The 19,161-nt window shown below is 57.5% G+C and overlaps 2 protein-coding genes across 3 annotated transcripts; both read left to right on the top strand.

Moving 5' to 3' along the window:
• Window positions 1–846: 846 nt before the first annotated feature.
• On the top strand, window positions 847–9,719 carry TAS1R1 (taste 1 receptor member 1). Its single transcript, XM_032394741.1, is given in 11 exon segments — window positions 847–1,037; window positions 2,866–3,143; window positions 3,687–3,715; window positions 5,442–5,684; window positions 5,686–6,038; window positions 6,040–6,205; window positions 6,838–7,050; window positions 7,339–7,459; window positions 8,431–8,619; window positions 8,622–9,272; window positions 9,275–9,719. Coding segments are annotated over 11 exon segments (2,505 nt in total). The 3' UTR covers window positions 9,346–9,719.
• Window positions 9,720–9,875: 156 nt separating this feature from the next.
• Window positions 9,876–17,256, top strand: ZBTB48 (zinc finger and BTB domain containing 48). Of its 2 annotated transcripts, none has more exons than XM_032394707.1 (11): window positions 9,876–9,985; window positions 10,493–11,189; window positions 11,687–11,928; window positions 14,049–14,160; window positions 14,764–14,856; window positions 15,247–15,333; window positions 15,478–15,632; window positions 15,981–16,117; window positions 16,190–16,354; window positions 16,722–16,810; window positions 16,896–17,256. In XM_032394707.1, exons 2-11 carry the CDS (start codon window positions 10,500–10,502, stop codon window positions 17,190–17,192), a joined length of 2,067 nt encoding a protein of 688 aa, XP_032250598.1. In that variant the 5' UTR covers window positions 9,876–9,985; window positions 10,493–10,499; the 3' UTR covers window positions 17,193–17,256. The 2 variants fall into 2 exon arrangements, with proteins under 2 accessions (XP_032250598.1, XP_032250608.1); XM_032394717.1 differs by having other exon boundaries at window positions 9,876–9,991.
• Window positions 17,257–19,161: the final 1,905 nt, after the last annotated feature.

The following is a 19,161-nucleotide window of genomic DNA, read 5'->3' as shown; positions in this document are numbered from 1 at the left end:
TATGCAAAAGCCCCACCCCGGCCAGATACCCCGCTTTGAGTCCTGGGCCACCTCTCCGGAAATCCACTTGGAATTTTTCTCGCAGAAAAAGAACCAGGATTGGCAGTTTAAGCAAAACCTATTTGCATACTGTGTTTGCATGCAGTTGTGTTTGGGCTGAAGGGAGCCACCCTGGATAACAAGGCAAACCCACAATGATTCTCTTAAAATTTCAGTGTCCGAAAACTGAGGCTGGGAGGAGGTCAACTCAAAGCCATGTCTCATTTGGTAAACTGAGGCCCGGGTAAAAGGCTCCAAAACCCACAGCCCCTCCACATTCTGTCCCCCAAAGAAGCTGTGTCCCTGCCTCCTTCCTCTGACCATCATCCCCCAAATGCCAGAGCTCCCTTTCTTTCTTTTTCTTTCTTTCTTTAAGTAGACTCCGTGCCCAAGGTGGAGCCCAGCGTGGGGCTTTAACTCAAGACCCTGAGATCAAGACCTGCGCCAAGATCCAGATTCAGTTGTTTAACCCACTGAGCCAGCCAGGCGCCCCCGGGGCTCCCTTTCTGAGCCAGGTGAAGTCACAGACACCAGAGCAAGAACAGAAGCCACAACCATGCAGAGAGGGGTCAGTGGCTGCCACCTGGTTTGCATCTGTGCCTTCCCCCTGCCCAGTTCCTGAGTAGGACCAGAGGCCCAGAAGGCCAAGGCAAGCAGCCAGGTTCCTACAACTGGGTTTCAGCCCCACTCCTGGCACAGGCATGAAGTTGGGAAGCATCTGGGCAGCTGCTGTCTATTCTATTTAAACAGCCAACCTGGTCAGAGGGCTCTGCTTGGCCATGCCGGGCACAGGACCATCTGGCCAGCATGTCACTCCTGGCAGCTCACCTAGTCAGCCTGCAGCTCTCGCTCTCCTGCTGCTGGGCCCTCAGCTGCCACAACACAGAGCTGTCTCCCAACTTCAGCCTCCCTGGGGATTACCTCCTTGCAGGTCTGTTCCCTGTACACTCTCACTGTCCGGGGGTGAGACGCAGGCCCACGGTGACTCTCTGTGACAGGTAAGTGAGGGGTCCTATGCCTATAAGGACCTCTGCCTGCCCTCCTTGGTGAAGACCATGCCCTTTCTGCCTCTGGGGCTGCCTCCTGAACCACCTCTAGTCCCTCCTCATCCTATGGTCACCACCTTCAAGCCCTGGCTGGACCTTCCCTGGCACTTCTGCTCAGGTTCCACTTTGTAATACATTATTTTGTCCTGGCTATCAGAGTGCTTTGTATTGTAATCCCGTTCCAGTTGTTTCCAGGCTTTGTGACATAAGGAGGTGGCAAGGATTAAGCAAGCATGGCTTTTCCCGGCTTCTGTGCCCTCCCTGGTCCTCTCCAGGTTCAAACTCCTGAGTGTCCGGATGGCAAGCGTGGTTTTCCATGAGGAGGAGAGGGAAGGCTAACAGCAGTAGATGCTTTAGGAGCTTAGCAAAGATATCTTAGATTGGTGCCTTGCCTTCATGAAGTCGACAGTCTCGGTAGAGAAAAACATCTGCTTTTCTCCTAAAGAAGATAAATTGTTTGCCGTCTGTGCAAGTCACAGATTTGGGAAGACTCGAGGATGGATCGGGACTCAGTGGCAGGATGCCTTAAACATGACACACATCTGAGATTCACACGGGAGGAAGGCTCTGGAAAGCCTAAAGCATGAAGACTGGCCCCAAGAGCTACAGATAGGAGCCTGGGAAGAGAAGATTTGGGGAAGAGGAGACACATGGACACCCACTTCTGAAGAAGGTGTCATGGTGGGAGGCACTGAGTTTCCTCTGAGGGACTTAAAGACAGAAGTGATAGAAATGATGGAAGAGGGGCACCTGGGTGGCTCAGCCGTTGGGCGTCTCCCTTCGGCTCAGGTCATGATCCCAGAGTCCTAGGATCGAGCCCCATATCGGGCTCCCTGCTCAGCAGGAAGTCTGCTTCTCCCTCTCCCACTCCCCCTGCTTGTGTTCCCTCTCTTGCTGTGTCTCTCTCTGTCAAATAAATAAAATCTTAAAAAAACAAAAAAAAAAAGAAATGATGGAAGACCTTTCCAACAGGCACAGAGGCTGCAAAGTGGAATGTGCTTGCACAGTCTTCAAGCAGAGCTGAACCATGTCCCTGTTGGGATCCAGCCAGCAGTTCCTGAGAGGCAGTGAGGAACACAGGTGCTCACTACATTCATGAGTGTCCTGGTGAGAAGCACTAGTTAAACAAGGTCAAACAGGTGTGTGGTTAACTTCTTGTGTCAGCCTGGCTAGGGTATGGTGCCCAGTTGTTTGGCCAAACACCTGTCTAGATGTTGCTGTGAAGGTTAACATTTAAATCAGTAGGGTGAGTAAAGCAGCTTATTTTCCATTGTGTGGGTGGGCCTCATCCAAACAGTTGAAGACCTTAAGAGAAAAGATTGAGGTCCCCTAAAAAGGAAGGAATTCTGCCTTCAGACTCAAGATTGCAGCATCAACCATTGAGGGAATTTCCAGCCTGCCCTGCAAACGTCAGACTTGCCAGCCCCACAATCACATGACCAATTCCTTAAAATAACCTCTTTTTTTTGTCTCTATATATCCAATTGGTTCTGTTTCTCTAGAGAACACTAATACAGCAGGTGTCTCTGATACAGGACTTCATCAGGCTTTCAATGCTAATATGCTTATCCAGGAAGGCATGGGATGTGGTTTCTCCAACTTGTCCCCCCTCCCCCGACCCAAAGGCCTGTTAACACAACTGTGTGTATGGTACCAGGCCCACATTGAGGTCATGGTTGTGGGGACTAGACAGATGACCTCAGAGTTTCCTTTCTACCCTCCAAAGAGGGTTGCAGCAAGGCCTTGCCCTTCTTGGCTCTCAGCTTGGTTTTTTCCACAGACCCAACAGCTTCAACAGCCATGGCTACCGCCTCTTCCAGGCCATGAGGTTTGGCATTGAGGAGATCAACAATTCCACGACCCTGCTGCCTCACATCCCCCTGGGGTACCACCTGTACGACGTGTGCTCAGAGTCAGCCAACGTGTATGCCACACTACATGTGCTCTCCACACTGGGGACGCATCACACTGAGAGCCAAGCAAACCCTGCCCACTACTCCCCTGCTGCCCTGGCGATGATTGGACCTGACACCACCAACCATGCTGTCTCCCCTTCTGGCAAGTCCAGCGCGGGCTGGGAGTGGTGGGCAGGAATCACTGGGCCCCAAGGCCAGTCTGGCCCCTGGATCTCCTGGGTGCTCACCACTCATGAGTCACATTGCAGGGGGCCCTGCTGCATCGCAGTCCCCACTCCAGCATTTCTTCCTCCCCAAATGCTGCATCCAAACCTCCTTGCCTCAATGCTCCTGAGAAAACCCACTCTCCTTTGAAACTGCTGCCCTTCACACTCCTCCCACCATTCTGTCTTCTTTGTGAAGAATGGAACACCCTTTGTGTCCCACCCCACAGACTTCTCCACTTCTCCCCTGCCCTCCTTCTTCCTTCCTGCCTTCCTCCCCTCCCTCTGGGCTCAGGCTCAGAGGTGTGGTCTCCCACTCAGAGTGCTGTCCCCTGGGCCTCACCCCCTCCTCTGCTTGTCAGCCTTTCCTAGGCTTCCTCCTCCACCTGTAAGCTAGCCTTATCCCTCCCCATCTTCCAGGCACCCCTGCTCCCAGCACGGTCCTCCCTCTGCCTGCTTTCCATGGAAACTTACCTGCAGAGCCCTCTAGTCTTGTTTGCTCCTCCCTCTTGTCATTTCCTTCTCAACCCCCTGCCCTGGCTGCTGTCCCACCACTCCTGCTCTTGTGATCTGGAGGGCTTTCTAGGTCTCCAAATCCAACAAATGCTTCTCAGCCCCTTTTTACCTGACATGACAACTCTGTGACATTCCCGACCAGTCCTTCAGTGACATTCTTTCCTCAGCATTTATGACCTGTCCCCTCTCACTTATGGCCCCTCCTCTTCCTCCTCAGTCTCCTTTAGAGAATCTCTTCCCCACCTCTTCTGAAAAGGTGGATGATTCCCAGAGTACAGGATGCTCCCTTTCCCAGGCAGGTGTTGGGAGTAAAAAATTTCCTCTACTCTTCAAGATTCTTCTGGCTGGTCTAAACATTGACATGAGACAGATTAACAAGAGAAAGTTAAGATTACATACGAATAGGGAATCCACATAAACATGAGAGGTTCAAATACAGGCAAAATGAGGCTTATATGCTATTCTGAACTAAGGAAAAGCTGGGAGGGTGTCTGGGACTTCAAAGGAGAGGAAGACAATTCACAGGAAGAGATAAGAGAGTAAATGTTTAGTAAACAAATGTTTGCCAGGCCACCCAGAAACAATGGGACATAGAGAGGAATTTTAACAAATTGGACTTTGCTAAGATCCCCCCTGCCCACCACACCTAGTTCCTATTATACTCTAGTATGTATGGTGACAGTTCCCTAACCTGGAGCAGGTCAGCTATCTAAATTCTTTTAGGCAGTTAGGGGAAAGGTCAACGTTTCCTCCTGAGTCTTTTGTGCCTTAATTATTTCCAACTGGAAATTAACCCATATGCCAAAGTGGTGTATCTTGGGGCAATTCATTCAGAACCCCTACACAGGCCATGAGCCCCATGGCTCAATTTCCCGTTCTCTAGCTTCTGTCCTGTGTTCTAAGCTCTAAGTGTCCTTTCTGGATGTTCATCCAGGATCTCCACTGCATGGACCCAGCAGGCCCCAAACTGAGCTTACCTCCCTAGACAACTGGAGTCTCTTTTCTTCCTGCATCCCCCCTCCTGCCCACCTGCCTCTATACTCAAGCCAGGAACCTGGCAGGCCTACCCATGTTCCTCTGCCCCCTACCCCCACAGTTAGCCCATCACCATGGCCTCTGCTTTTACCTTCTAAATGCTGCCCGGTCCATCCACTCTTCTCCATCTTCACTGCCACAGCTCTAACTCAGACCACCAAGCTCTCTCATCTAGATGATTCCATCAGCCTTCTAGGGGTTCTCCCTGACTCTGGTCTTGAGCCTTTTCTAACATGTTCCTCACTGAAATCAGAGATACACTCCTAAAATACAAGTCATAGCATATCACTTCTCTGCCTAAACATTTAGGGGCTCCCCATGGCCTACAGATAAAGACCAAGTCTCTGAGCATGACATTTAAGACCTCCTGCTCTGACCAGACACACCTACTTTTGTGCTCCTTCTTCTGGCATGGGCATCCACATATGACCTCCTGGGTCATTTCACTCACTCTGTGCTGCTTTTGTTCCTTTCCCCTTCCTCTCTCAGAACCTCCCCTTGGGTTTCTGCCTCTTCTCCAGATGTACGTTGTCAGCCTCCTACATCCAGTAGGGCTCTCCTTGAGGGCCAGGGCAGGGATCAGGTGTCCCTCCTCCCTGGATCCCCATGCCCAGCAAAGGGCCAGAAGTGGGGGGGCCCTGAGTTGAGACTGATGCCACTGAACTTGCTGAACTGAACCCCCGCAGATCAGCTACGAGGCCAGCAGTGTGATGCTCGGAGTGAAGCGGTATTACCCCTCTTTTCTGCTCACCATCCCCAGTGATAAGCACCAGGTGGAGATCACAGTGCTGCTGCTGCAGAGGTTTGGGTGGGTCTGGATCTCACTGGTGGGCAGCGACGGTGACTACGGGCAGCTGGGGGTGCAGGCACTGGAGGAGCAGGCCACCCAGCAGGGCATCTGCATTGCCTTCAAGGACATCATACCCTTCCTTCTCTGCCCGCCCGGGGAATGAGAGGATGCAGAGCATGATGCACCACCTGGCCCGAGCGAGGACCACCGTGGTGGTCATTTTCTCCAGCAGGCAGCTGGCCAGGGTGTTCTTCGAGTCCGTGGTGCTGGCCAACCTGGCTGGCAAGGTGTGGATCACCTCAGAGGACTGGGCCATCTCCAGACACATCAGCAGCTTGCCCGGGATCTGGGGCATTGGCACAGTGCTGGGCGTGGCCATCCAGCAGCGGCTTGTCCCTGGCCTGAAGGAGTTTGAAGAGGCCTATGTCCAGGCAGATAAGGGGGCCCATGGGCCTTGCTCCAGGGGCTCCTGGTGCAGCAGCAACCAACTCTGCAGAGTGTCTGGCTTTCACGACACAGCAGATGCCCACGCTTGGAGCATTCTCCATGAGCTCTGCCTACAACACCTACCGGGCTGTCTACACAGTGGCCCATGGCCTCCACCAGTTCCTGGGCTGTGCCTCCGGAGCCTGTTCCAGAGACCGAGTCTACCCCTGGCAGGTAAGGGAGACCAGCCCCTGGCACCCTGAAAATGGGTGTTTCCTGAGGCAAGCAGAGTGATTACTTTCTGGCCAACTAAGTGCTAGGAGTGCGGGACAAAGGTTACCGATCAGAGGGCTGATCCCCTCTCTTAGGCTTCACTTCTCTGAACCTGAGCCCCTCCCACTCACCATACTTCAGATCCAGGACTAAAAATCACTGTAAAGGGGTCCTTCATTAGAAGTTTCCTCTCAGGGGGCTCAGTCATTAAGCGTCTGCCTTCAGCTCAGGTCTTGATCCCAGGGTCCTGGGATTGAGCCCCGCATCAGGCTCCCTGCTCGGTGGGAAGCCTGCTTCTCCCTCTCCCACTCCCCCTGCTTGTGTTCCCTCTCTCGCTGTCTCTCTCTGTCAAATAAATAAATAAAATCCTAAAAAAAAATAAAAGAAGCAGCTTCCTCTCAGTAGGCTAGTTGGGAGGGTTGAGGGGCTTCCTTGGAGGGGAAGGAGGGCTCTGAATTTCCAGATGGACTGAAACCACCTAAATAGAAGCACAAGGCCCCAGGCACTTGCTTCCTGAGCCTCCCAGGTCTGGGCGGTTGAGGAGGAACAGCCTTTTTCATCTATGGCAGCTCCCTGGTCCCTGTTTATTTCAGCTTCTGGAGCAGATCCACAAAGTGAATTTCCTTCTACACGGGGATACTGTGATATTTAATGACAACGGGGACCCCCTCAGCAGCTATGACATAATTGCCTGGGACTGGAGTGGCCCCAAGTGGAATTTTAGGGTCATCGGCTCCTCCACGTGGCCTCCAGTTCAGCTGGACATAAATAAAACCAAAATCCGGTGGCACGGAAAGGACAACCAGGTAACAGAGACATGGTCACTCACAAGGGGACTGCCTTATGGATAGCCTGAAGCCTGAGGATACTGTGGACGAGCAGGAGGGGGATCCCAGGTACCAGGCCAACATGGCCCTATCCAGCTCCCCGGGCAGCACCCAGATGGCCGGCTGCTGCAGGTTTATGAAACCAGGGGCTCTGCCCTGGGAGTGAGCTGTGAAAGCCGATGTACAGAGATTGTTTCCCCTTCCATGTGAGCATCCCTCGACTTGAGCCACTCCATGTGGTTACAGAACACCTGTGGCTTCTTGCAGGTGCCTAAGTCTGTGTGCTCCAGCGACTGTCTTGAAGGACACCAGCGAGTCATCGTGGGTTTCCACCACTGTTGCTTTGAGTGTGTGCCCTGTGAGGCCGGGACCTTCCTCAACAAGACTGGTGAGTGACCAAGTGAGTGGGCGAATGACTGGGCACTCCTAGGGTCTGCAGAGCAGATGACGGGATCCCCGTTGGGCCACACATGTGCAGAACCAGGGCCTTGCTCACTTCGCTGCAGTTAGGTACAGGTTGGAGAATACCTGCCGCCAGGCTGAATTCTGAGGAAGCAGAAACAACCAGTTGAAATCCTCAGACCCACTATGTCTTTTACTAGAGAGCTCCCAGCCCAATTCCTACGGGGGCACTTTTATTCTAAATTCAACGTTTTTATGCAAACAGATGTAGCTATGTTCCCTTGTACTCTCCCACGCTATCTGTGTGAAGTCCCTTCTATTGACCATGCCAAAGACAGCCAGCACCTTGAACAGCTTGGCCTGAATGCAGATACTATTGTATCTGCAGCTGAAAAAACATACCCAGTGACGCAAGGTCAAGACCAGAGAGCAAATTGGGGTAGCTAAGGGCTCAGCCCAGAGTTGGACTCCATGAGCCACATTCTTTCCTTTTACTATCTCTGTGGCCATGGGAATGCATCTCTTCTGTTCTTAGAGTCAGAGAAACCACAGAGTGGCAGCACAGGAAGGTGGATTTGGTTAGGGGAAGTGCTGGGGAGAAATGAAAATGCCCTTCCTTCAGGGCTGACTGTTCCTATTGGATCATAGCCTCACTGGCATGCGGGCAGAGTCACCAGAGTAAGGCCTTCCCTAAGGACCTCTTGGTTTGCAAGCCCAAGGGATCATGAGCCATACAGAACCTACCCAAGCGTCTCCAGAATCTGTAATTCATACAGGCATCTTGAGGAAACACTTGGCCTCGGGATCCCACTCAGGGCTACCCCCATCTCACCGTGCCCAGAGGCACCCAGCTCCTGTGGTGTAGCCCTCCCAGCACCTTGCAGGTCTGCGTGGCCTCCCTTCCTCATTCCTGCTCTGCTCATCTAGCTCTCAGGAGCCTTCTGCCTTTCCTTCCAGATCTCCACAGCTGCCAGCCTTGTGGGAAAGAAGAATGGGCACCCGAGGGAAGTGAAACCTGCTTCCCACGCACCGTGGTGTTTTTGACTTGGCATGACACTATCTCTTGGGTGCTGTTGGCAGCTAATACGCTGCTGTTGCTGCTGCTGGCTGGGACTGCTGGCCTGTTTGCCTGGCACTTAGACACCCCGTGGTGAGGTAAGCTGCGGGCAGGCTGTGCTTCTTCATGCTGGGCTCCCTGGCAGGGGGCAGCTGTGGGCTCTATGGCTTTTTTGGGGAGCCCACCCTGCCCACATGCTTGCTGCGCCAAGGCCTCTTTGCCCTCGGGTTTGCCATCTTCCTGTCCTGCCTGACAACCCGCTCCTTCCAGCTGGTCTTCATCTTCAAGTTTTCTGCCAAGGTACCCACCTTCTACCATGCCTGGGTCCAAAACCATGGTCCCAGCCTATTTGTGGTCATCAGCTCAATGGCCCAGCTGCTCATCTGTCTAACTTGGCTCATGGTGCGGACCCCACGGCCCACCAGGGAATACCAGCGCTTCCCTCAGCAGGTGGTGCTTGATTGCACGGAGGCCAACTCCCTGGGCTTCGTGTTGGCTTTCGCCTACAACGGCCTCCTGTCCGCCAGCGCCTTGGGCTGCAGCTCCCTGGGCAAGGATCTGCCGGAGAACTACAGCGAGGCCGAACGCGTCACCTTCAGTCTGCTCCTCGACTTCGTGTCCTGGATTGGCTTCTTCACCACGGCCAGCGTCTACCAGGCCAAGTACCTGCCCGCGGTCAACGTGCTGGCGGCGCTGAGCAGCCTGAGTGGCGGCTTCAGCGGGTGTTTCCTCCCCAAGTGCTACGTGATCTCAACAGCACCGAGCACTCGCAGGCCTCCATCCAGGACTACACGAGGCGCTGCGGCTCCACCTGACCGCTGAGGCGGGCAGGGCCACGCCGGGGGTGGGGGGCGGGCCTGACGCCTCCTCTGCCGCGAGGGTCGAGGGTCGAGGGTCGAGCGAGGCGCGCGCGCCCTGCGCCGTCCGGGAGGCCTTTGGACTCCTGTCTTGGCTCGGACAGTGTAAGCTCACGGGAGTCCAGCCCGGCCCCGGGCTGCCAATAAAGCGGTGAAATGTGCGTCCTGGCTGCGCTTGCTGTCTGGGACGAGGGTGGGGCGCTACCTCCTCCAGGCTGAGGGCGCCGCGGGGGCCAACCGCAGCCGGAACCCGGGGACCCGGCCCAGCGGGGGAAGAGCCCGCGCCCAGCTTGGCGTTGCCGAGCAACTCCGGGAGGCGAGCCCAACGCTGAGAGAACAGGGCCGGGCCCCCTCTCCCCATCCCATTGGCCGTTCTCTGCCTGGCCCCGCCCCGAGGGCGGGGCTAGAAGCCCGGCGCCTCCGAGTCGTTTGCCCCGTCCGGCGCGCCCTGACGTCACGTCCGGCGGCGGCGGCGGCGGCGGCGGCGGCGGTGGCGTCTCCGTGCGGTCGGGCGGACACGTACGGTCCGGGCAGTTGGTCAGGGGGGCTGTGGAGACCACAGGGTCCGGGGTCTGTGGAGCCGACGCGGGGAGCACGGGTACGGGTGAGGAGGTCTGGGGGAACAGGGCGAGGGAGGGAGGGGCTGCGGGCCGCTGTGGCCGCCTTCCGTCCGGCCTCCCGGGACGTGTAGGCGCGGCGTGGGTTCTGCTCACCTGTCCGCACCCGCAGCCCTCCCCTGCCACGGGTCCTCTCGCCGTGCCAGGCCGGTCAGTTCGCGCTGATCCTCCGTCTCTTTTCCTACGCTGATTCCTTCCATCCGCACCCCTTCACGCCCCTGTCCTGTCCCCCGCCAAGCCATGCTTCTGCCCCCCACTCCCTCTGGCCTACCCAATATGGGCTGCTCACCGGGCCTCCATCTCCAGGGAGGCGTTCACTCCATTCCTGGCTCAGCTGGCGCTCTCTAACCTTGGCCCAGACCCTCCTTGAGATAAATGTGACTGAGTAGAGGGCACCTCCCCTTTCCCTCTCCGCGGTCCAGGGGCTTTCCCTTGCTACTCCTGGGTTGGGTCGGCCAGCATGTCACTTCTGCCTTCCTCTCCCCCAGACAGACCATGGATGGCTCCTTCATCCAGCACAGTGTGAGGGTTCTGCAGGAGCTCAACAAGCAGCGGGAGAAGGGCCAGTACTGCGATGCCACCCTGGATGTGGGGGGCCTGGTGTTCAAGGCACACTGGAGTGTCCTTGCCTGCTGCAGCCACTTCTTCCAGAGCCTCTATGGGGATGGCTCAGGGGGCAGTGTTGTCCTCCCTGCCGGCTTCGCTGAGATCTTTGGTCTCCTGTTGGACTTTTTCTATACTGGTCACCTTGCTCTCACCTCAGGAAACCGGGATCAGGTGCTCTTGGCAGCCAGGGAGTTGCGTGTGCCAGAGGCTGTGGAGCTGTGCCAGAGTTTCAAACCCAAAACCTCAGTGGGGCAGGCACCGAGTGGCCAGAGTGGGCTGGGGAAACCTGCCCCCCGGAACGTGAACAGCCACCTCAAGGAGCCGGCAGGCTTGGAGGAAGAGGAAGTTTCGAAGACACTGGGTCAGGTCCCCAGGGACCAGGATATCGGTGGCAGTCACGGCCCCGAGAAGCCCCAGCTTGGTCTCCCTGCCCAGAGTGAGAGTCCCTCCTTCCACCGTGGGAAACTCAAGCAGGCCTTGAAGCTTTGTCCCCGAGAGGATAAGGAGCCTGAGGATTGCAAAGTGCCCCCAAGGCCCTTTGAGGCTGAAGGTGTCCAGCTGCAGGGCGGGAATAATGAGGTACTGTGCCCAGGGTGCTGGGAATGGGGAGGTGGAAGTCATTGGGGAGAGACTGACACTTTTCTGGGATAATCTGGACCCCAAGGTAGAATCTTTATTACGTGGGTCTGGAATAGGTTTTCTCCAAATCCAGGAACCCAGCTCCATCCTGCAGCCTCAGGCTGACCTTTCTGTGAGTCACAGCTGTCGAGGATTGGCAGCCTTTTGGGGTTGGATAGCTGGCCTCAGGGTTACAGGTGTTTCCCGAGGGTAGTGAAATCCGGCCAGACTTCCAGCTCCCCACAGATAGAGCCACTGCCCTCCAAATCCGAGATTCCGATGGGGCCTGCCCTAGGACCCTGATGGGAATAGTCACTGATAAAGGAAATCATCTGGGGATGTGTGTGGGTTGGGCCTTGGGACGGAACTGGATGGAGTTGGCTGCCCTGTGTGTCTGTCCCCAGAACTCCCGCTGATTAATTTGGTGACCTCGCTTCCTGCTGCCTTTTCTGCTCTAGTGGGAAGTGGTGGTTCAAGTTGAGGACGACGGGGATGGTGATTACGTTTCAGAGACTGAGACCTTGCCGACCAGGAGGAAATCAAACATGATCAGAAAGCCGTGTGCTGCTGAGCCAGCCCTGAGCGCAGGTTCCCTGGCAGCCGAGCCCGCTGAGAACAGAAAAGGTACAGCGGTGCCAGTTGAATGCCCCACATGTCATAAAAAGTTCCTCAGCAAATATTATCTAAAAGTCCACAACAGGTAAACGGTCTGTTTTTTTATTTTCTTTTCCTGTCCGCTATTCCCTTGTTGGGGGAGGGGCCTGCACTCCCCTCTTCTGGGCCATGTGGGGGCTGGGGGGCTCCATCGCAGACTCACGCAGTGCCTGATGTCGACCTGCTTCTCATCATCAGGGAATGAGAACGTGGCCTTGGGTCAGGTTTCTTCTTTCTCCCTCTCCTACTCTGAGCGGGTTTGTGGACACCCTGTCAATAAGTTCCACTCACTGGGGACCTTGGCCTGTAGCTGCCTTCTGCCAAGGGGATGAGAGAAACCCATGGCCTTGTGCAGTATTTCTAAAGCCTGGCAATGTGGGCTTGGGGCTAAGGTGTCGGTCTTTAGGGTTGGTGCCTCCTATGATTTTCTGGGGAAATGGTAGCCCCAGGGTATCAGTGGAGCGTAAGGGATCATTTGTTAAACCTGCGTTGTCTGAAAAGGTAACGAGATGCCATACGAAGCTATGCTAACTTAAAATAAAAGTAAAAATGAGTTCAGTTTCTTAGATGCAGTAGCCACATTTCAAGTGCTCAGTAGTTGTAGGGGGGCCCTGGCTGCTGACTCAGCACAGACCATTTCCATGGTCACAGTTTTCCTGACAGCGCCACTCCAGGTCTCTGCAAGGCCTCCAGGGAGGGCAACTAGGAGACATGCTTTCCAGACCTGCCATTTCATAGTCCAAGTCGTCACTAGCCTGATTTCTTGCCAAGCCAGGTTGGGCCACACACGCTTTCTCAGCGTGACGCTCTGGGAAGCCGGCAGTGACGGGCTGGAGTCGTTGCTGGGTGATGTTTGCTCGCCTGTTCTGGGGCAGCTCAGGGCAGCTGCGGCCAGTGGGGTCTGGGGAAGTGCCAGTGTGGGAGGCCCCCTGGGGTGGTCCACATCTGCCTGATGCTCCCCCAGCGTGAGGCTCGGGTGCAGGCACCGTCCCCATCCCTACCTTGGGCCGCAGGTTGCTGGACTGGCCCTGAGAACTGCGAGGGGGTGACGCCCCTCGTGAGGTCGTTCGGATGAGGACAGTCAGTGGAGGGGCAGAGGATGAGAGAAACGTCTGGCTTCTGAGAACCAGTAAGAGCTCTTCCGGTGCCGCTCAGGTGCTCTGAGGTCAAGGTTCATTTAGCTCCTTCTGCTAGGCGGCTGACAAAACTGTTCTGGGTGCTTGGGGTACCTTAACGAATAAAGCAGAGGCCTCAGGGAGCCTGCCTCTCAGCAGGGCTGCGCAGACTGGAACTGACAGACGGCAACTTGACCGTGTGGTGGAAGATGGGAGGTGCCACAGAAGAAAGCAGGGGCAGAGCCCCGCCTAGAGGTTGGGGAGTTCAGGGTAGGGTGGGGTTGCAGTTTTAAAGAAAGGAATTTGGAGCGGACTCAAAGGCGGTGAGGACCTTTGCCAAGTGAATGGCTGGGGGGAGTGTTGTGGGTCGACGAGGGCCGGAGCAGAGGCCCTAGGGTGAGCCAGTGGGTTGGCGAACGTCAGGGAGCCAGACCTGGGGATCAAGGCCCCGATGTAAGTGGCCGGCCGACTATGCCTCAGAGGCCCCGGCCTTTTCTCAGGGTGAAATGGGCAGTGTTGCAGGGTTGGGAACAAAGAGACGCTGCGGTCTGACTATACCTAAGGGTCGCTCTGGCTGCTGAAGTTCACTCTGGCGGAGGCAGGCGTGGAGCACGAGACGAGGCAGGAGGCTCAGGCAGCAGGGCAGGGGGTGGTCTGGCTGCACTAGGCGGTAGCAGTGGAGGCCAGGTGAAGTGGTCAGGTTCTGGCTATGGTTTTGATGGTAAAGCCCACAGAAGTTGAGGCGGACTAGGTGGTTTCTCCAGGGAGTCAGGACCCAGGGATTATTTCGGTCTTTGCCGAGATGCTAGCCAGCTGGGTCTGTGTGGCTTTGGGGCGGCCCCTCCCGCATGCAGCTGTGCAGGCTCCCACGAGGAGGAGGGTTTCTGGGTGCACCTGTGCGGCTTCATCAGCCAGGTCTGAACAAGCCACGTGGGGAGCCATGGCTGGCCTTAGGACCGCTCTTCCTCTCTGCTCTGCAGCCCAGCACTGCTGGTGAGGGAGCGGTGGGAAGTCGCTCAGGCCCCACACCCTCTGTGGCTTTTCCTGGCAGGAAACACACTGGGGAGAAACCCTTCGAGTGTCCCAAATGTGGCAAGTGTTACTTTCGGAAGGAGAACCTTGTGGAGCATGAAGCCCGGAATTGCATGAACCGCTCGGAACAGGTACTTGTGGGTTGGCCCAGGATTTGTGGGCAGGGGCACGCTGGCCTTTGTCTTCCTGCCAGCTGAGAGGGGCCCCCAGGAGACTGTCTTAGGACTATAAACTCGAGAGCTGGAGTGTCCTTGGATGCCATCGAGTCCACTCCCTGGTATTACAGGTGGGGACATCGGTCCCAAGATCAGGAGGGACTTTGTGGGAAGCATTTTGGGCTTGCCTGCGTGGGCACCTGGACTCTGGAGAAGGGGTGTCTTGGTGGGGGATGGCTGCTGAGAAAGGCTACCTGGCCACCTGCCCCCACCCCACGGGCTGGGCCATGTGACGTGGCCAGCTAAACTCCACCCTCCTCTTCCTAGAGGCCTATTGCCAGGGGTGGGGGCTGCGGGGGAGGTCTCTCGGCCCCTGCCCCCAGCCTGGCATGGTGGGTTTGCAGTGCTCAGCTTTGGTCAGGGTCAGGGCAGGCAGGTCACGTGTTGCCCTCTCCCACCCTAGCGTCCCCCCCCTCGGGCAGACTCCTCCCAGCAGCGAGTGGAAGCCCGGGCAGAGGCTGCTGTCGCAGGCAGAGGCCCCCCCCTGATGCCGGCCCTGCTTGCCCCTCACACTGCCAGGTCTTCACGTGCTCCGTGTGCCAGGAGACATTCCGCCGGAGGATGGAGCTGCGGGTCCACATGGTGTCCCACACGGGGGAGATGCCCTACAAGGTCAGGCTTGGCCTGTCCCCAGGGCCGTGGGTGGGGGGGTAGCCCCAGGATCTCTCCTGCCGAGCCCTATATGTGGGATGATGTTAGGCGCCTCCTCCTTGCTAGCCGTCAAGATGCCCAGCCTTCCCTACCCATCTAGCGTCCCCTACTTTCAGGCGGGGACACTGGCCCTTGCTGGGGCCTTGTTTCTTTCCATGGAGGGCAGGCTTAGCGTCCCTGTGGTCATGGCACTGGGGGCCCTCCCTGGAGCATCCTTTATGCCAGGTCACGGAACCTCCTGGCATCTTGGGCTGGGCCCTGCCCTTGCGTTCCTGCCTCCACAGCCGTGGGGGCAGCCGGGGTCCCGTTGGTGTGGGTGGCCTAAGAGGTGACCTTGGGCCTATTTTCCAGTGCTCCTCCTGCTCCCAGCAGTTCATGCAGAAGAAGGACTTGCAGAGCCACCTGATCAAACTACATGGAGCCCCCAAGCCCCACGCTGTGAGTGCCAGGCTGTGCTTGGGGGCTGGGAACTGGCAGTAGCGAGGAGGTGGTCGTAGCCAGGCAGGCCGCATGGTTGCTGTCGCGCAGAGGACCAGGGAGCCCGCCCTGCCCTCACCCTGGTCTTGCCCCGTTGCCCCACAGTGTCCTACTTGTGCCAAGTGCTTCCTGTCCCGGACAGAACTGCAGCTGCACGAGGCTTTCAAGCACCGTGGGGAGAAGCTGTTCGTGTGCGAGGAGTGTGGGCACAGGGCCTCGAGCCGAAATGGCCTGCAGATGCACATCAAGGCCAAGCACAGGTGTGGACTGGTGGTCTTTCCCCAGGGCTGGTCCTGCTGCTGGCTCCAGGCCAGTGCGTGGGCCTGGAAGACAGTTCGCTGAGGCGTGCGTGGGACTGTAGCTGCTCTGGTAACGGCACCTGAGGGATGAGTGAGTTTGCCAGGCAGAAAGCCGGGGTGGGGGAGAGTCTGTCCTGCGGCTCCTGGGATGAAGCTGGTGCCCCTTTCCTGGCACGGCCCTAGCCCCTCTTCCACACAGCTGGCCTCAGCCTGGGGCTGGTCCCACCGCGTCAGGTTTCCTCGGGTCAGGGGTAGAGCGAAGGGGGCCACATCCCTTGGTGATGGCGTCTGTGTCCCCGACCCGGACAGGAACGAGAGGCCGTATGTCTGTGAGTTCTGCAGCCACGCCTTCACCCAGAAGGCTAATCTCAACATGCACCTGCGCACGCACACAGGCGAGAAGCCCTTCCAGTGCCACCTCTGTGGGAAGACCTTCCGCACCCAAGGTGAGGCAGGCCCATCCTCTCACTGTCCTGGGGCCGAGGCCCGGTGACTGAGGCCCCGCCTTGTCCCCACAGCCAGCCTGGACAAGCACAACCGCACGCACACGGGTGAGAGGCCCTTCAGCTGTGAGTTCTGCGAGCAGCGCTTCACGGAGAAGGGGCCCCTGCTGAGGCATGTGGCCAGCCGCCACCAGGAGGGCCGGCCCCACTTCTGCCAGATCTGCGGGAAGACCTTCAAAGGTACCTGGGCTCGCGGAAGGCCCCGTGCCTCGCGCTTCCCTGGGCTCGCCCCGTGGGGAGCTGCCGGGGTTGGAGAGTCTCTGCTGGGAGAGGTCAGGTGTAGCAGCAGCTTTTACGCGCTCGTCCTCGGCACGAAATCTTCTTGCCAGAGAATCTTGATGCTGCTGCGAGGTTGGGGTGGAGGCTCCGGAGGGTCCTGTGCAGAAGTGCCCTTGGGGTGCTCCTGGAGCCCGGCGGGGCCCGTATAGCAGCCGCATACCCCAGCACCTCCTCTCATCCCAGCACTCTCTGCCCACTTCCTGCCTCTGCTGACGCTGGGGCCCCGCCCCTCCCCTCCCCTCCCCTCCCCTCCCCTCCCCTCCCTCAGCCGTGGAGCAGCTGCGCGTGCACGTCAGGAGGCACAAGGGGGTCCGGAAGTTCGAGTGCACGGAGTGCGGCTACAAGTTCACCCGGCAGGTAGGCCTGGGGCCAGAGTCCCTCCTCCTGCCCCCTCTGGCCCCGCGCCCCTCCCGGCCCAGCCCTGAGTCCCCTTGCCCCCCAGGCCCACCTCCGGAGGCACATGGAGATCCACGACCGGGTAGAGAACTACAATCCACGGCAGCGCAAGCTCCGGAACCTGGTCATTGAGGACGAGAAGATGGTGGTGGTAGCGCTCCAGCCTCCCGCCGAGCTGGAGGTGGGCTCGGCTGAGGTCATCGTGGCGTCCCTGGCCCAGGGTGGCCTGGCCTCCCAGCTCCCTGGCCAGAGACTCTGTGCGGAGGAGAGCTTGGTGAGCCCGGGCGTCATGGAGCCCTCACTCATCATCACGGCGGCCATCCCCGAGGACTGTGACACGTAGCCGCCCTGCCGCCACAGCCCCCTTGGCCCCTGCCCCCAATAAACCACATGGCTTTGGACTCCAGCGTTTCAGGCTATCTGGTGGTTCCCCGGTAACTGCTCTCCAGGGGTGTGCTGCTTTCCCATCATGTCCTCTAGAAGAAACGGCCCTGCCTGGCCATCTCTGCACCTCGGCGTGCTGCTCCGCCAGCAGCTTCCCCACCTTGTTGGGAAGACCTCAGCAGAGCGAGACGCCCAGGTGCTCCCCTCCGTGTCTGGTCCCTGTCGGGGTTCTAGAACTGGGGGTGGGGGCGTTCCTGTTTCACGGCTGTGGTGCTGCCAGCCGGTGGGGGTAGAATTCATTACTGAGGCTCTGGACTCAGGACCGAGTGGCCAGGGCCCCTGAGGATGACCTTGCTCGCTTGACTCTGCCTTGCTAGTGTGCAGCAGACCCCACTGGGGAGCCTGAGGGAAGGGCTTGTGGCTGAGCAAGCTCTGGACCCTGGCTGGCAGAGGACCACAGACAGGATCCTTCCCTTGGGAGGGTCCTAACTTGCTTTCCTTGTCCAGGGGGCCTGGAGTTCAGGCCCGGCCAGGCTTAGAATGACAGGAGGCCCTGTTGTCATCCCCGGGTTCAGCAGCCACAGGGACAGCAGGGCCGGGTGCTAGATCACGGAGGAAGGTTGCGTGGATGCTGGCACCCAAATTCCTGCTCAGCTTTATTTATAGCACTGTGACCCAACCAAATGATTGCTCCATTTCCTCGTTTTTAATGGAGCTGGGAACAGTACACACGTTGTAGACAAGGACTGTTGCAGTTACCTGCGGCTGGATGGCAGGCCACCCGAGGATTTCCCTGGAGGCTGGAGGGCCCCCGGGGGTCCATGCCTGGCGACACGGTGCTGGCTGTGGGCCTAGGCCCCTCTCCACAGGCTTCCTCACAGCACGGTGGCTGGCTGCCGGGCCAAAGTTGTGAGGCCTTTTTATGACGTAGCCCTCAAGTCACACAGCGTCACTTTTGCCAGGCTGTGTTGGTCCAGGCAGTCACCAGAGCGTCTCTCCCCGGATTCAGGGGGAGGGGATGGGTGTTAAGGACTGCACACACTTTACAACCGCCCTACCCGGAGCATAGGGTCCCTGCTCAGTGCTTGGCACAGAGCAAATTCTGAATTGGGTAGTGATGGTCGTGACCAAGAGCTTAAGTCAAGCACGACCTAAATCCCATCCCTGGGACATTCCCGAAACACCAGCCCCACGCGATGCCAAGCTCCTCCTGGAGTCTGAGGAGGACAGTGATCTCTTTTAGACCCAGAACCCATCTAAACATCTTTCCTTTTATTCCTTGACCACTGGGGCACTCTGGTAAAGACCATATTCAGGTACAACAACCAATGCCCAGGCTATGCGCTGTCTCAAGTCTACTTCGGTGAAGTTATTACTTTTTTTAAAGGTTTTATTTGACAGAGAGAGTGAGAGAGCACAAGCAGGGGGACCAGAAGGAGAGGGAGAAGCAGAAAGCTAAGCAGAAAGCCCGATGCGGGCTCGATCCCAGGACCCCAGGATCATGATCTGAGCTGAAGGCAGACGCTTAACCATCTGAGCCACCCAGGCGTCCCTGGTGAAGTTATTAAAAAGATGATAAACTATGGCCTCAAAATGCTCCCTTTCCCTGCCCAGGCATTGGCCTTTTCCTTGCATCCTATGTGAGGAGCCTTTCTGAGCTTCGTGGGCCAAGGGACCCATGGTCTCTCCCCCTACCCCAGGTCTCAAGTTTGCCCACTGCAGATGGGGTCTGACCACTGGAGACCCCACCTTCAGGAGTAGGGGAAAGCGAGGCAGGGGGCAGAGTGCCAAGAGGGGGAGTCAGGGAGGCCAAACCAGCTCTGGAGCGGCAAGTGAGGGTAGGACTCGGGCACCTGCACTCTGCATGTCTGGGGCTCAGCCTCCTCTTCCCACCACTTCCTACCTTGTAATGATGAGACAAAGGGCCT

The sequence above is a fragment of the Phoca vitulina genome, unplaced genomic scaffold (genome assembly GCF_004348235.1).
Source record: "Phoca vitulina isolate PV1807 unplaced genomic scaffold, GSC_HSeal_1.0 scaffold2, whole genome shotgun sequence".
Taxonomy (NCBI): domain Eukaryota; kingdom Metazoa; phylum Chordata; class Mammalia; order Carnivora; family Phocidae; genus Phoca; species Phoca vitulina.
This window is presented reverse-complemented; position numbering and strand designations above follow the sequence as displayed.